This window comes from Carassius auratus, unplaced genomic scaffold (genome assembly GCF_003368295.1).
Source record: "Carassius auratus strain Wakin unplaced genomic scaffold, ASM336829v1 scaf_tig00001402, whole genome shotgun sequence".
Taxonomy (NCBI): domain Eukaryota; kingdom Metazoa; phylum Chordata; class Actinopteri; order Cypriniformes; family Cyprinidae; genus Carassius; species Carassius auratus.
In genome coordinates, this window is record NW_020523357.1 from 90,957 (window position 1) to 109,692 (window position 18,736).

Here is an 18,736-nt window from a genome sequence, read left to right on the forward strand (position 1 = left end):
TTGCTGGAAGTCAACCGCATCAGAGAAGTGTGCATATATACGACATCCTAGTCTTGACACCCAAAATATGGTTTTGTTAATACCTGCGAACACACATGCAATATACTTGTAAAAAACAGTCTTCAACGTTTAAGACAAAATGTGGTAAGACAAAATGATTAATAAATTAACACTGGCTGTAGTTGAGGGGCGTGACTCCCAGTAAAGCGCCCTCAGACTCCGCCTTCTATGTAAATGAGTCAGTGTGGCGCTGGTGTCCGCGCGCTCAGTCAATGAGCACCGAGACAGGAGGAGTGTCCGACTGTTTACATCTCGTTTCGGGGGCCGAGAGAGCTTTTCCTCCAGCATGATGTCGGTGTGGAATTATCGCACTCTCAACCTTTGAGAAATAAAGGCGGCCAGCAGAAAACAGTGACCCGGCGTTGAGTCATGGGAGGCCAGATAACCCGAAACGCCTTGTACGGTGAGGAACTGCGTTTAGGATCTCCATGCAAACCGCTGAATGATGTTCATTATGTTTGCCTGCTGATGAACGCTCCGATATAGATAGATAGAAGAACAGATAGATAGGCTATAAGAGAATTTAGAGAGAAAACGTCTGCCTCTAAATATCACATAGGCATCAGAATAATTGGAACACAAAACACAGTCGAGCACAAGTCCTAGAATTAATGTAGACGGCATTTGTGTAGCTCTCTGGAGATTTTGCGCTCCAAGGAACGAACATACGAGCGCGTCTCGTGCCAGTGAAGACGTGTTTCCCCCACAGCAGCGTGAATGCGTGAGGAAGGGAAGGGAATTTGTGGGGAATCCCTCTGTTGTCGGAAATAATAAGGATTTACAGCGTTTTTTTTTTTTTTTTTACAACATTCGATTGTATTATTAACAAACATGCGAGGCAGCTGGTTTAAAAGAGAACCAAATAAATCAATAAATCAATTGATTAGTTCTACATAAAATACACGGTTGTTGGTTGAACAGTCTCAAGTCTCAATTTATTTATAAAGCACAATTAAAAACAATTACAGTTGGACCAACGTGCTGTGCAATGTTGTAAAAGACTTGTACACAACCAAGCAAACATCAGACAACAAACAGCATCACACATCATAGGCCATAGTGAAGAGATACGTTTTTAACTTTGATTTATACTTTTCCTTTTTGATTCTGTTCTGAAATTCATGTTCAGGCTGTTGTGCTGCTACAGTATTGGTTTTGGCAAGTCGTTCTAACATGTATTTCTTGTTCAACTTGCAACTACTAGGCTATTTATGTCAGTGCTTTTTAAGTAATCCCCTAGTGACTAATCCACTTGAATTTTTGTCTACTAACTACTCATTTAAATGCCAAGACTTCCAATATGGATAAGTATATTTATTTATCCAATTAAGCAGTAGTTACTATACCAAAACATAGCAAAAATGAACATATGTGGTGTATAGATTCAGTATGCTTTAAATGTCAGGAGTTGATCTGGTATGGGATGTTCTGGCCGTTGGCCTGCAGGGTGAATGGGTGAATATTCTTCCGTGTTGGACAGGTGATAGTAACTGAAACATACATGAGCAGTTGGCTTATGTAAATCCCTCTGTCTTACTCTTGCTCTGAGTGCAGCTGATTGGCCTGGAGTTAATCTGAACCCTTGGTGGATCTGACCCACTTGATCATTATTTCTAATTAGAGCACTATAGCACATCCAATCAGGTAAACCGGGACTAGAGTTATAATAGTCCAGAAAGTGTAGTAGCACCTGGTGCTAGTAAAAAGCGCACTTGTCGGAAACGTACTCTATATTTTCATACCATGAGGAAACCCCTTAGGAAATGTATGAATTAATAGATAGATAAATAAATCACATTGAAAAACACAAGCAATGTGCAATAGCTTACATTCAAATCAATGAGCTCTGAAACAAAAACATTACAACATTTGATTAGAAGAAAAAAAACATTTGATTGTTTTTTTTATTTTTATTAAAGCATACGCATTTGTTTGAGGCCTTGAAACTTGAGCTGAAATCTTTTTAATTTTATTTTTGGAGACTATTAAGAAGACAAAGGAAATGATGAGAAGAAGAGGTGGAAACAGGATTGGGAAATGACGCAAGCCAGACTCAAACGTTGTTTTACTGGCTGCTGCTCTGACATTTGAAATTTGTCTTTCTTAAACACACACACACACACACGTTTGTTTTTGTGAAAAGTGGGGACATCCCATAGGCGTAATGGTTTTTATACTGTACAAGCTGTATATTCTATGGCCCTACACCAACCCTAACCCTCACAGGAAACTTTGTGCATTTTTACTTTCTCAAAAAAAAAAATCATTCTGCATGGTTTATAAGCATTTTGAAAAATGAGGACATGGGTTATGTCCTCATAAGTCACCCTCTCCTTGTAATACCTGTGTCATACCCATGTCATTATACAGAGTTGTGTCCTGATAATAGACTGTATAAAAACATGGACGTAGTGTCCGTGACGTCACATGTAGACTCCTGAAGTGTTTTTGAAGCCTAAAGTGTGCAGAGCTGGCCGTCGCCATCTTGGCAGCGCATCACCGCGTGACTCTCCCGGACAATCAAAAATGGGCAAAAAGGCGGGAGCTAGTTGCTGAAGCCACGCCCACCTAGCGCGACGGCTATGTCAGCAGCGGCAAACCACCTGTCGCTCAAGTGGCCACACCCTTAATTATGCAGAACTTTAAATCTTAATATAATTTATGGATGAGTTATAAAAAAAAATCACCCCCTCACAGTTGTCATGAAGGGCAAAATTAGCTATTTATACCAAAATCATTTTTTGCACCAGGCTGTAAACATGTTTTTTCTGCTGTAAAGTTGGGCATTTTAACATGGGGAGTCTATGGGATTGACTCCCTTTTGCAGCCAGCCTCAAGCGACCGGACGATGAATTGCAGTTTTAGGCCCAATCCCAATTCTACCCCTTAGCCCTTTCCCTTTGTCTCGATTCTCTTTTGGTTGGAGGGGAAGGGGTAAGGGGAATGGCCAGATAGCCCTTCAAACGAAGATTTTTCAGGACCACACTTCAAACGAAGGGGTATGAATTATCTCATAAACATGGCTGCTACAGCGAACAAAAAGACACATAAGCTTTTTTGGCATAAATAAAGATTTTAACCAAAATTAATCATTTGTTTTATGTTGCACTCAATTGTGAGTTCATGTTAATGGTCATGTTACTTAAAGAAATGTTTGCAAAAAATCGCTAATATTTGCTAACGTCATATCATTACAGACTGCATGATAGTGTCACAGCATATGTCTGATCAGGGCGATAACTACCGTAGACATTGATGGGGGCTAATCCCCCCAATAATTAGAAATCGCTAAACCATTTTCTCAAATATTGCCTTTTCGAGAGTGAGAGAGAGAGAGAGAGAGAGAGAGGGAGAAAAAATTAGAAGTTGCGTGTATTCGCGTCTGTGCGTTTTTTTTTTAGAGTGAGTTTACTTAAAAACAGTGATTGTATCCTCTCGCTGCTGGAAAAAGTAATGTAGCGATTCAGTATTTAAACTGTATTTTATAAAAGTCGTGGGGCAGCATTGACAAGTTTATTTTCTCCTGGATGTGTGAGCTGCGCGATTTCTGATATGTGTGTGTGTGTCAGTAAGCAGCTCATTAATACAGAACGATAATTAAAGGCTCTAATGCACACCAGTATATGTGTGTATTGTAAGAGCTAGATGACGAATGATGATGTGTGACGGCATAGTAGTGGTGTCCCAATCCTTAGGGGAATATTTTCTCCCCTACTCCTTGACACTCTGTTTCAAGGGACAAGGGGAAGGGGTAGGCTGAGGGGTAGGGGAAGGGGAAGGTGTATAAAATAGAATTGGGATTGGGCCTTAGTCACTTCCTTATTGGCCTCACAAGAGAGAGCAGGAGGTTGGCGCTCGGTCCTGATATGTCACAAAAACATGCACACACACATACACACACACACACACAAAAAAACATTTACCAGGAGCACACATCATTTAAAGATATCTGTGGCTCCTAACATTCTGGTTTCACCTTCCAGTTCCCATTTCTGAGTTTTTTTTTTTAGTTCTTGGATATAATCTTGGTTTAGTGGATATAAATTGCTTATCCAGATACATGTCTTTCACCTTAAATACAGTGAATTACAGTGTATTATCTGATCTTTGCATAAAAACGGAAACTGTCCTGAACTGAGAACAAGATAGTCTGGTTTGTAGTGTTTGAGCTGGATAGATATGCTTCTGTTTGTGTTTGTGTGTGTGTGTGTGTGTGTGTGTGTAAGACTATTGGGTGTTTCTCATGCACCTCTGGAGCACATCCTGGTCTCTGAGGATAGGAAAGAAATAAAAAATAAGTAGCATTTTTTTCATAAAGGCTGTTAAAAATGGAACATTATGACAGTTACAGATATTTCCTACTGTCACTAGTCCAAAAACAGAGAAATATGAGTGCAAACTGAAAGCAATATGCAAATTGTAAATTTTTGCACAGTTATCTGATTTGCATATGTTTATATTATACAGTAGATTTTATGCAACGATTGGCGCTAACAGACAATGCAATTGATTTTTAGTAGGGATGCACCGATATAAAAAACCTAGCTGGTACTTATAAAAGATAAATTACATATATTGAAATTATATATATATATATATATATATATATATATATATATATATATGTGTGTGTGTGTGTGTGTGTGTGTGTGTGTGTGTGTGTGTGTGTGTGTGTGCATGCATAATATTTTGTCTAATTAAATAAAAAAGTAAAATAAATAAATTTGCTGCTAATTTGTTTATATCGGCACGGAAAGTATTGAAATAACTGAATCAATTACCATGGTGTTATTCTGTTGAATCCACAATAAGACAGCGGTGCACAAACAACATGAGGAAACTGTTAGCACTGGAGTTTGTTTGGAGTGGAATTTTTAATGGGGCATGTTGGGATTGATTATCAGTGATTGGTTGACATGCAGACAAGGAGTCAATGCGGTGCGGTGACAGATTATTAAAAGGCAAACAGAGAAAGTGCTCTTATCTACAATGCATGCTGTGATTACATCGCTAAGTTTCTATGTCGTGACAGAAACATATGTCTGCAGGTCAGGTGCTGATGCTGCTAAGTAACCATCCGCTGCACCTCTGTGAAGCACAACACCACTGATGAGTCATTTAATCCACCGCAGAAATGAAATGACACCACCACCACACACTGGTGTTTATGTACGGATCAGATCACCTACTGTAGGAGCAGGCCAGCCATGACAGAAGACCACAGCAGCGCTTAATATGTTCTGCACTCATTCACCATACTTTATTGCCACCCGACCAGATAGTTGCTAATTAGCTTCAGAACACAATCGCAAACATGGACATGCACACCCAGGAACAGAAAAATGATAGTGTTGACATTTATGTAACCAAAAATGTCATAAATTGTGAGTAATCATAAAAAAACATCACTAAAATCTGCAAAATGTATTTTTATATTATACTTTGTTATACATTTCAGCAGCCATTATTACAGTTTTCAGTGTCACATGATACTTCAGAAATAATTCTGATAGGCTAAAATGGTGCTCAAGAAACATTTATTTTATCAATGATGAAAACAGTTGCTGCTTAATATTGTTTTGTGGAACCTATGATACACTTGCATGTTTAGGATAAGTAAGAAATTAATACATTTATTAATTATACAAGTAAATGTTCAAATGAATCAAAAGTGACAGGAAAGGCATTTACAGTATACATTTTTCAAACGATTCCCAATTTTAAAATTGGGATTTTAGTTTTCACAAAATATTAGACAGCAAAAATTGCTTTCGACACAGAAAATTATAAGAACCATGATCACCAATAATCACTGAGAAACAAATCAGATTATTAGAATGATTTCTGAAGGATCATGTGACACTCTAATAACTGCTTGAATTAATAACTTTTTAAAATATATTCAGTTAGAAAATAACATTGCACAATATTAATGATCAAATAAATACAGTTTTGGTGAACATAAAAGACTTCTTTCAAAAACATTAAAAAAAGTTAGATCTACTTGTTTAATAAAGTTCTGAGCTATTTGAATGTAAAATAAATGAATAGATATTAATGTATTCTTCTAGTGTTGATGTTTATACTAAGTGTGACAGTGTTTGTTTTTTGAGTTGAAGTGTGTGATGACACTTGAGCAAGGGTTTTGTATAAAGCAGAGGCTAGAGGGTGTTTGCTAGATTTTAACCAGAATAACTAAACATTTAGCATATGAATCTTTAGCCAAGCTTGCTACTACGCTCACATGTTATGGTCACATGATGTGCCTCTCACCTCAGATGGATTAGAAACATTGTATAGTTGCCAAGTACATGTACATCTCTTCCTAAGATGTTGCTTATGTTCCCATTTTATATAATTTTATTTAAACATTTAAGCAAAAAGTCACTTTTGAAACTACATTTTCAATATGCAATGGTTTTCTGATAATCTTTTCCATGAGTTAATGTAATCTAACTGTTTAATGATTGAGGAAAAACACTTGATTCTCAAGTAGATTATTTACAATCTGGTGTCTGATACCATTTACATTTATACATTTAACAGACACTTCTATTCTAAGCCACTTACAGTGCATTTAGGCTATAATTTCTACCAGTAGGTGTATTCCCTGGGAATTGAACCCACAACCTTTTGTGCTGTTAACACAGTGTTCTACCACTGAGCCACAGGAACTCTTACCCAAAAGCAACTTTACTAATAAAGTTATATTGAGTATCAGGGGACATGTACTTACAGAAGAATGTCTCAGGATACGTTTTTAACTGTGGGTCTCTGAGTAGGGAACGAGACACTGCATCCTCTAGGGGTCGCTTTGGGGAAACTAGAGGACACAGTTCGAAGTTCCCTTGAAAGGGAATGTCTCAGGTTACATATGTAACCATGGTTCACTGAGTAGGAAATGAGATCACTGCATCCTCTAGTTTCCCCATAATGACCCCTAGAGGACGCAGTTAGAAGTTCCCTTGAAAGGGAACAATTAATGTGATTACCAACAGAGCAAATGAAAAGCTAATTCTTAGATAACAGATTTAAAAAAAAGGTCAGAGCTGACCAGATTTTCCTGCTGTTGAACAGATGAAACAGAACAGATATTGTACTGTCTGCTTGTTGAATATATGTGGCTGTAGACTTTGTCTCCTTGGGATGTATGTTATGTAATAAAAGTGCTCCTTTGCAAGTTACATTGAATCAAACTTTATGTATATTCAGCAATCGAAACTGCAGAAAGTCAGCCTCGGGATGTTCTGTTTTAAAAACAGTCCAGGAGTGCTGCTGGCCAAGCACTTTATTTTAACATTGAGTCTGTGTGATGTGAGGTGTTTACACATTACATGACATTCTCTGACCTATAGTCAGACATCTGAACCTGCCCTGAACATGTCTGCTTGGTAATGAGGATGTAATGAGGATAAAGATTTCAGCTACCTGACAACCTTATTCCGTGCAGTGAAGTTAAACCTGACCTTAGCATGTGAAGGTCCTCTTCAATAAAAAAATACACAAGTGTGCTTTGCTAAACCTCTTTCCTAGTTTAAAAATTATCCAAAAACCTTTCGAAGACCAAAATACTGGCTACATTTAATTAGGAATTTTTAAAATGATTTTGAAAGAATCAAAATATTGTGAAATATTTTACAATTTAAAATAACTGTTATAATTTTGAATATATTTCAATTGTAATTTATTCCTGTAATGGCAAAGATATATTTTCAGCATCATTATTCCATTACCCAGGCTGTTCTTTATGGGATGAACTTATGTAAGAATCATTTCCTGTCCATTGGTTACTTTAAAAAAGAATGTGGTAACCATAGAAATAGCAGCATTATGATGTGTTTGGTAGCCCAGGGTGGAATCTGCTTTTTGTGTGTTGGGAGACTGGCTTCTATTACTTACAATGTGTGAATGTGTCTCTGCAGGTCCTGAGCTGTTATATTTTATGACTTGTGTCTATCTTATATAATACAATTTAGGATGACAACAGAAAGTTATTGAAGTCGATGTGAATTGCTATTCAAAACAGATTTTACTGTGGAAAAAATGTGGGGTGGGACCAGGAAATGATTTCATCATAAAAAGTAGGTGTTATATTGAAAAATGGAGCTGGACTTAATATAAGTTTGCTAAATCAATGGGGTGGGGGGGGGGGGGGGTAACTTGTAGTGATGAATGTTCACAAAATGACCAGGAACATTATTAAGAAACATAATAGGGTATTTTTTTATTTCACAGTGATTGAAATTAACTCATTTGCTATTAGACAAGAAACACCATTAAGAAGGTCAATTCTGATTTCATGTTGATTTTAACTAAATTATCATTTAATTATTTGGCATAATGAACCTACATTGTTTGAATGGAACATTTAACATTGTTTCCGCCATACCATAACTTGTTCCAATAATTCGTACAATGTCTCGCTTCCGCCTCAAACCCAGTTTAGACACAAAACAGAATTTACAGATTTTGCAAAAGACAATTAACAGATTAAACCGATCTTGGATAGTCTTCTCCTTTCCAGACAGACTAAGTGAAAACACAGACACTGAACTCATATCAGCAGAAAACGGAAAGCTATCACCACGGCAGCGTTGCTAAGGAACATGAGCTGCTACTTAACCTCCATTTTCTGTCTGACAGCTGCAGCTCTTGGGTTTGCTAATGTATTCTTTTCGGTGTGCTCAGACTATTAGTGTTACACACAATGTCCGTCGGCTAACAGGCCTGCCCACACACACACTTACAGACACACGTATGCAACTTACAAGGCTGAAAAGACACCTGAGGCATATTAATGTTTTGATAATACAATATTTGTCATGTGATAGTTTTATATGAGCCTGTGGTTGCCAGATATAGAAAAAACATCTAGTCTTTATTCTCTTCTCTTGTGCAATGCCTTATCTGCATTGCTCAGGAAACATGTCATTGCCCACTATCAGCTTCTACAAGGGAGCCACAATAGCTGAGAGGACTGGTGTCATCACTGGATGCTCCTCCAACTGTGCCATTACAGACCTGTGAGGGTGTGTTATCTTGTTAAAGGAGCCCCTTGCCAACTGGGTGAATATTGGACATGAATGAATGCAGAGTGGAAAGCCATAAAGCTGAACCCGCTCATGGATGACACTGTCCCAACTGAACCAATACTACAGTAAATCATTACTGTGCCTCTAACATAGATATTCACTTTCTGTTAGGTCAAAACAGCATTACTCTGGTCACACCTGCATCTAGTCCACTGTTAATGTTGCTACTTGTGCCCTAGGGGTGGGCGATTTACCAGTTGTCAACCGACTACAGAGAGATTTTGTCTCTATCATGGTTTACACATTCATGTGACTTTGCTGTGCTACGTGGCCACGAAAACTTATCGCTTGCACATGTTTTTAAGCAGTGTGGTTTAAACACAAGTGATTTTAAGCCATCGAAATACAATAAGCAGGAAAATGTAACTCATTTTGCTCTATGCACGCACTATCAGAGAAGCATTTTTTCATAGTTCGCGGGTGTATCGAAGGGAGTTATTTTTGCCACTCTATAGGCCTTGAACAGTTAAAAACAAACTTATAGTATTCTCATAAACACAGTAAGGAAGGTCAAACATATGTTTAACAGTATATTCGATTGGGGCAGCTCTTAAAGTGACAGCAGTCTAATATTCCTGCTGTCTGTCCCTTTTTTAATTGAGGCTAGTATTACTTTTTTTGTGATATTGACAATGGTAACAAAAATTATTAAATTAATATGGTATCAAAAATTATGATATCATAAAGATCTTATTTAAAGCAAAAATCACTATATCATGATATACATCATTACGGTGAAATAAAAATGACTCGTATTGTGATATACTGTACATGTATCCGATTTTGGTCATACTACAGTATGTGTGTATGAGATGAACAACCCAGTCGTTAGTTTTAACAGTTGTAGTTAAAAGTCTGCCAACTTGAAGTCTGGCAAAAAAAAAAAAAGACACAATGTGAATAAAAAGACAATATAAGGTTATATGATTGATAAATAGCATGACAGTAAAATAGACAGTATGACAGATAGACAGTAAGACAGATATATATGATGGCTAAAAAGATAGAAATACAGTCAATTATGCAAACTCAACTATAAAGACAATTTAAAACAATTCAGAAGTATGGAGACACTTTAATAGATAGTATGACAGAGCGACAGTAAGAAGATTAGATAGATAGCCTAGTTTAAAAATGACTGCATTTTTAAGTATAACATATTGAGAGATATAGGTGCATTAAGGTGGAATTGTGGAACTCTTATTGTTTTGGCACGTGGGTGTATAATAAAAAAAAACATTCAGATCTTTTGTTGCGCTGTGTCATCATGTAAATTATTCCTGTTGCATATGTGAACTGTAAAATGTAAGGCTCAGATTAGCATGAAAGTGCACCTCTACTCAGGTGTTGAGCTTCACACACACAAAGCCTTGTGAGCTTGTAAGTGAGAGAAAGACAGTTATGAATTAATACACTGACAATCAGTCAACGCAATTTTCCATTATGTCACTACAAGCAAAGACAAATCAGCTGTGCAACATATTGTATGATTCATAAACACATCGCAATAAAATACAGAAATTTTACAGTTCAGTACAGCCTGTTGGGAAAAGCGAATTAGATTTATCTACAAAGCTAAAAATCACTTTGTCCAACGAAAATGCTGTACACAAATGCTGCGTGAAATGGGGTCAGACAAATCTCACCATGCAAGGGCTGATGCTGTTTCATGCGGTTCATTGATTTGAAAGTAAAGGCCAGGCTTAGTCATACCAAGCTAAGGTTTTAAACACGATTATAGCGGAGAGAAGACTGATTTTCACACCATCATTTATTTTTTTAGATTAATTAAAATGATCATTTATACTTTTTAATGACACTGGTGGAACATGTTTTTTTAAAGCAGTATTTCTTTCTTCTAGACTCTCTGGGTGGACCGTTCCCCTCAACAGCTCACCGATGCCACCACAAACCCAAACGCTGTTTACCCTTGCATCCATGCGGAGGTGTCCCTGTGAGCCCCCTTCTCTTCCACCCCAATGCTAAAGGCTCTCAGATAGTCATGGATCTAGCACAAAGGAGCGTCAAACGGCAGGCCAGCTTCTGCAACGGCATCACTTTCAGCAACCGACCCATTGCTCTTTATGAGCAGGTCCGCCTAAAGGTAGGAACAAGGAAAGGCATAGATGAATCTAGGGCATGTTGAATATTTGGGAACAGTGGGATTTTCTGGGGTGGATGGTGAGTCGGGAATGCTCAAGTGGACGATACACATAGGCAGATGTGAATACCTCTGAGAGTTCGCTACAGCAAAGACGACTTTGTGTTACAAATATTCATCTGTCTTGTCTTAGTCTAGTGTAAAAATTGAATTACTGTACAGTTTACGCTTTAGAAAAATGAGTTTTCATTTCTCTATCCTTCTAAGTTGGGTTCTCTATTATTACTGTACTTTAAAAACACATCGTAAAGAAGTTGCGCAAGTTCTCGCTTCCCAGGTCAATGCAGTAACAACCCCAAAATAAACACTCTTATCCCAGACCATGGCACTTAATCTAGCCCAACCAGTTCTTCGACTAGCACACACAGATAGCTTTGTTTTATACTCCCTCGTTAGTCAAGTCTTAACCCTGATGTTCTCAGCAGTGCAGAGCGGCTGTGATATAAGTCACTGTGTTCTTGAAATGTTTGTAGTGCTCATTCCTGGAGTTACTGTAAATCAAATAAAACAGAGCTTCTCTACTCCAAACACACCACACGACCTCATACATCCCCTCAATTGTCCCCTACGCTCAACCATTTATGACCATCACACAACGAGTCCCTTGTTTGGCCTGGGGCACTGCTACAAAAGGAAAAACAAGTTAAACTTTGAAAGAATTAAGTTGAAACTAATCACAAGGTTTAAAAAAAATAATTAAGTGTAAACTTGCTTCAGCCTCCAGGAAAGAAAAGACACGGAAAGAAATGTAAATTAAAATCCCAGTTGTTTGCCCAAAACAGAAATGAGATTATAAAGAATATGGATGAAGAATTTTGTGTTTGGGGAACCAAAAGAAATTCTCTCATGATAGAGTTTTAGCATGGTAATATACATGGCAATGTTAATGTTTTTGGTCTTGGTGGAATAGATCTGCTATGCTGCTGTTGCTGCCAAGACTTGCTACTGCCAATACATCCACAGACGTGCTGCTGTGATCATGTAGGAAATACTGATGCTGCTGCTGCACATATAACATATTTGCAATAACCTCCATTTGTAACATACATGAACTCACCCCATAGCAGATCTATACAGGTGGAGCTGGGGAAGGTGAAGGGTGGCTGAAGTGTATTCAAGTATTTGAATGTTGAGGAGCAAGCTCATTGGCTGCTGATGTGAAAGAAACGTTGGCCTGTGCCATCTAGAGTTTCAAAACTTTGTATTTACAAAAAAAAAAAAATAATAATAATAGTTTTCTTGCTGCTAGAGGTACTGCATAAATTATGTCCCATATATTAGTATTTCTGAGAGTAAACATTTCTATGCTATGCAGTGACCCATAAATAACACTTTCTAATTTTGTAATGATAACAGATCCATTTTTCCCCCGTCTTTAGATAACTAAAAAGCAATGCTGCTGGAGTGGCGCTCTCCGCCTGGGCTTTACTTCTAAGGACCCATCTCGAATCAATCCCGACAGCCTGCCCAAATACGCCTGCCCTGACCTGGTATCCCAGAGTGGATTCTGGGCCAAGGCTCTGCCAGAAGAGTTTGCAAATGAAGGAAACCTCATTTCCTTCTGGGTGGATAAGAAGGGGAGAGTATTTTATCGCATCAACGATTCCAGCCCCATGCTGTTCTTCAGTGGCGTTCGGACCACAGAGCCACTATGGGCCCTCATCGATGTCTACGGTCTGACCAGAGGAGTGCAACTGCTGGGTGAGAAAAATAACTGTTTGCATACAGTAGTTAAGCCAATTCACGCTAAGTCTAAATGTTATGCTCTAACAGACTGTAAAATTAAATACTGAAGTAGGGTTTTTTAATGCTTGCTTGATTTTTAACTTGGAAAAAATCATAAATGATAATCAATGATAAAAGATTTTCACAATTTAACGATTTTTTTCTAAAACATTTTTCGAAGAATGGTGAAAATTAGACATCAAACTTAGTGTGCATTATTTCAGGTGTATAAAAATGTATTATGAATACTTTGCACATATGTTTTTCATGACTTTACATGCACAAAATGTTTCCTCCCAAATAGTTATCATTTTGGTTCTTTTGTCTATGAAAACCTGTTAATCGGTTAACACATTCACAATGCACATGTGAAGCTGTTGCTTGTCTCCTCCCTATGCAAAGCATTTTGCCCCGAGTTAACAGTTCTTGATAGAGCAGTTTTAGCTAACATTTTTACATTTAAGTGCTTTTTTCATTTAAGTTAAACAAAAATATAATAAATAATATATCTAATAAACTGACTACTCTAAACTCTGAACTGGATCAATCTTTTTTTTAACAAATCTTTCAGACTATTTCATGAATTAGGTGCATTACCTTCAATTAGGTAATGTGCTAATGCTTGTAAAGTTGTCTTCATTTTTTTTTTTTAATGTTTATGTAAGTGTATGATCAAGAATAGCTCTTGCTCCAAACACACAGTAAATCAGAGAGCTTAAACCTGAAGGCAGTGGTCTAGATGTATTGCTGTATATAATCACAGTCAACATTGTCATGAGCAGAACATACCATTCGCCACGCTTTGATATACCGCCAAGTGTTTGTGCATGGAAGGGGGGTTTGGCAGTAAGAGGCGAGACATTCACATCTCACACGCATACATGCAGCAGGCTTTAATGCTGTCATCCCCCAGGGTTAATTATAGAACCAGGTCACATACACCAGAGATAGCTCCATTTATCCTAATTGAGCTCTGTGGCCATTGACGGCAGCCTCTCTGTCTGCTATCTGTCCACTGTGTGGGATGTGTTTTGTTACGTGTGCGAGTAACTTTATCTGTGCCTTTGCCTCACAAAGGACAGAGTTGACATGCACTGCTGAACCTATGTTCTTCGATGGTCTGCTGCCATGCTGAAACGCAAGAATGTATGTGTGTGTGACTGTATAATACCTGCTTCACACTGCATGCAAAAGCAATATGTATTAATTTAATCGCTTATCGTAGCAGTATTCGCAATGTGTTCAAAAGCAGTAAGTGTGAGCTCTGAAAGTGCACTATAAACTTATCAGCACAATGTTTTGCAACATAAACTATGAACAAACAATAGAACGCAAACTAGTCATCCGTCCTTTGAAACACGTGTGTATGCAATCTTTTCACCTTCCAGCAGTATGTCACATTTCCTCTTCTCAGAAGGGATTGGAAGTGTGCATAGAGCCTAAGAGAAAGATCAAAAGAGCTCTTCCTGTATTTCCATCAAACGTTGCTCCTGGAGTGCTGATGTCAGAACCGAAACGATCATATTTGAGTCTCAATTTCCTTTGGGCTGACATGAAATGCCTTTATTTACAGGACGTGGGAAGGAAGAACTTGTTAGTGACTGTACGCAAAGCCTGAGGAATCAAAAACTGGCCCTTTATAGTATTTACTTTATTAATACACTGTTTTGGTCTTGTCGTAAACCATTCACATTCATGAATGATTGAATGAATGAGTAAATAATGATTTAGTCTTTGTTTTAGGTTGCTTTTGTCTGTAATTGTGCCTTTGTAAATAATGAATTAATTCTGGCTGATGTTAATGTAATTAACAAATGGACCAATTGCAATAGCTTAACAAATAACAAAAAAGCATTAACGTTGGGATACATTGTGATGCTCTTGAGGGTGAACTTGACCTTCAGCCTCCGCGTCCCAGTTAAGAGTTGCTCCCAGCAGTGTTTCAAGAGGGGGTAGGCCTACACAATCAAATGCAAACGCAAAAATCGGGTTTAGAACGACTATTTTTCTTGAAAGATGAAAATCCCAATGGATAAAAGTCCTGACCTACATTTTTCTTGTTGAATATAATTTCTCACTCAGAAATGTCGCATTAGAGAAGAAAAACAGGTTGTGAATGCAGTTTCATGTTAATCTTAAAGAAATGCTTGCATGTTTTTCTCAATTCATGTGCTAGATAAATACAGCTTTGATTGAGGATGAAAAACTGGTCTAAATTGGTGGAACCATTTGTAAACCATTAACAGAATGAGGTTTGAAGATGAATTTAAACGCTTTATGGCCCATTTGTACAGATGCCATAAACTGTTCTTTGTAATTCTAGCCGTTCTTATCTTGTGAAACTGTGTTTTGAGTGCCTCGGGCTGAAATGCATGATGAAATTTTATCATGCACCTGTGAGTTTGAAACACAAGCACACAAATGATTACACTGTACACAATAACAAACGCAAACGCACACACCCACACTAACAACACAGCTTTCACTAATGATTGAGATCATTTCAGGTATAGCATATGCTGGTGTGTGTGAGAATGCATTGCTGGCCTGAAGTTGATGCTATGGTTGCCAGACATGCATTTCAGGATAGTCTTCAAGTTGACATTTAATTAATCCACCATAACTCATAAACTGCCGAGAGTGTGTGATTGATAGCACTGTGATTCATTCATGATTTATCATAGTCTTGAGAAATAGTTGTAATAGTAGTTTGGAGAACACACAGAAACTCTTAACATGATTTTTAAATGATTTTACACATTAAGCTGTAAATAAAACTAGATTATTTGAGTACATGTTTACAAGGAAATGCTATTTTAGTCTTTCTACTTTAAAATTGCATATTTAATTCAATGTGTTACGTGCCATTTCCCTGTATTTTTTTTAAGTTACTAGCAATTTTTAAGTAAACTGTCTCTACGTTTGTTTATTTTTTAGTTTTAGTTCATTTGCCTGTAATTTGTATGGGTATTAATTACTAGCCTATTTTGAAATTTAGACCAGCTATGTTAAATGTTTTTTTCTGTGGTCAGAAAGTATATTTTTCCCATATCCAAGGATCTCAACCAGCCCAACACAACAACATAAACTCAACCAATGGTGTGCATTTGGGGGGGTGTGATTATTTGTGTAACCAACCAATGGCAGGGGGTTTAGGGAAACAGGTTTAAAAACTTTTGTGAAACTAGCAGTGCAGAAATTACACATTTCACCTTTAACAGAAGGTGTTTGCAGTCATTTTCAAATAAGCAGTGACACTGACATACTGTCTCCTGACTTCTGAATGGTGATAAAATTATCTCCATCACTAATAAAACACTGACAGGGAAAAATATAGCCATGAGCAGTAAATCAGCCTCCTGCACGTAAATACTTATTCCTTCCTTAGAGGCAACACTCACTCACTGAGTTCTTCAGTCTGTCCAACTTCCCTTTGTCCTGTAATATCCCCTCCTCAACACTCTTTATCGTTCCTGCAGCTAGGAGGTGATACCACGATCCTGCGGGCTTCATTCTAGTATGTGATTAGAGTATGGCTGGACCTTGCTAGCATGGTGTAGCTTTCAGGGTTCTAGAATATATTGGTGAAATGAAATCGTCCCTTAAGGCATTTGGAAATGCAGTGAAGCTGAAATGGAGTTTAATAAATATCCCAGCCCTCAGTAACCCTTTTCTCAAGCACTGGCCAGGCTAAATGCAGCAAACGCTGGTGGACCAACTCATTGGGAAGCACCAATTTACAAAAAAAAAAAAAAAAAAAAAAATTAAGTTAATAAATAATTAAATAAATTCCCTTCTTGTGTTTAGATTTAGCTGGCAAAAACAGTTACCGACATAGTTTCCTTTCATTCATTTGGCTCATCTGTGTATATTAACAAGACTAAAGTCAGAAGAGCCCACAGTGGACTAAATATTGTACTGAGTATATACACAATGAAAATGTTACAGACTACATACTTCATACTGTGTGTCAGCCATCTTTATCTTATGACTCAAACAAATAGACCTAATGGCTCATGTTGGGGGCGTCATGGTACATTTCATGCATTTAACTTCGAGGCTTTGTGCTTCCAGTGTCCAAGCAATCTTGTGAAAGAAAGCCCTCTCTTTATGCACATCCAATAGCTTGTACAACATCTGGACTTTGTAGCAAGAGCATAGTGTCTGGTTTCCCTAACATTACATAGGCTAACTGGACCCTTGTGGTGCTAAATGCAATTTGGCTACAAGAATAGTTAACCACAGTCTTAATGGAATTCCATGAATGGAGTTCTATAGAACTATCTTAATGGATTAACTATCTTAATCTTCTCTGTTTAAGTTTCCAAATAGGTCGGTATACATTGTGTTCATATACAGCAAAAGTCTTGATTTAATATTGTTTTTCATTTCATGTTAAGGGGTAGAAAATAAATAAGCAAGGCTTTCTCCTGGTTTGAATGAAAGCGCCATACATGGACCACTTCTATAATATTTGTTAAGAAATATGCAGATTATACAGATTTTCTTGATTTATTTGATTGACGTGCAAGTTTGACTTGGCTGCGGTGGGCCATTCCAGACAAATAAACCTAATTGAAAGTCCCCCGCTGAAAGCATAATCCTCCAAAAGTAATATCTTAAATATGGACTATTTAACCAATTCAGCCAGAAAGAGTGAATTAATGAGATGGATGGGTTGTTTCTGTGCTAGCTCACATAATGGGTATTAACAGAAGTAATTGCATTTGTTTGGCTGGCCAACTGCTTTGGGGTGGAACAAATTAAAGAAATTAGAACAGCAGATGTTATACCATTTGGCTATTTGACAGTATTTCATGTTTTGAGTACAAAGAAGGAAAAAAAAATAAGAAGAAATGCATGTCAAGAGGTCAGATTCTGTTTTTAAGAGCTCGAACCATCTCAGGAAGTTCTGGGAAGAGTGCTCAAGGTGGCGGGAAAGTGCAGCGTGACCCATTCCAAAACAGAACACCTTCCTTTTCCTGCTGTTAAGTGTCCTTGTATCCCTTCTCCAAACTTAGAACTCCCCCTTTTCATTAATTTTGCTCATACCAAGGCCTCAGGACATCCAAACATAGACAGTGCTGCTGAGATAAAGTGTGGCTGTCTTATATATAGGCAGAGCTCTTCAGGGCCTCTTTGAGGGAGTTATGGGCAAACATCAGTTTATAGACTGCTAGATAAACATCCACATATTTAGGACTACACAGACCTTCTCATGTTTCCTGGGTCAGAGTCATAGTGAAAAATTTCAGTATCTGATAGGTGAAATTAAATGGGTGGTACAAAATGAAAAAGCCTCAGACTGAATGATGTTAGGGAAAACAAGTAACTGATCAAAACAACATGGAAGATAATAACATAATGGGTTTATAATCCACAGCCGAGTCTTTTTATTTTTTGTGGCTTGAAGTGGTTAGTTTGATTTCCAAGATCCCAAAAAAAAGGGATCAAATATTATCAAGTATTTCTACAGAATTAGATTCACCAATGAATCATAAACAATAAGACCAAGAACATGTATTATAAAAGTAAAATGGGTCCATTTGGATTTCGTATCGACTTCATCCTTGACATAAGGGAAAGAAACCAAAGTTGGCTTGACTAAAATTTGGATATTTTCCACACAGAGGGTCTTTTGTGGCTTTCCGAGTGTACTTGGCTGTGTACATGTGTGTTTCAGAAAGAGAAAGTGAGA

At 37.6% G+C, this 18,736-nt stretch overlaps 1 protein-coding gene across 1 annotated transcript in view; it reads left to right on the plus strand.

The window, feature by feature from the left end:
* Positions 1-251: 251 nt before the first annotated feature.
* Positions 252-18,736, plus strand: part of LOC113069324 (E3 ubiquitin-protein ligase NEURL1-like) — a 29,508-nt gene continuing 11,023 nt past the window's right edge. The window contains exons 1-3 of the mRNA XM_026242325.1: positions 252-463; positions 11,015-11,256; positions 12,693-13,014. Coding sequence (XP_026098110.1) covers positions 430-463; positions 11,015-11,256; positions 12,693-13,014 — 598 coding nt within the window. The 5' untranslated portion in view covers positions 252-429. The remainder of the gene's footprint in view (positions 464-11,014; positions 11,257-12,692; positions 13,015-18,736) is intronic.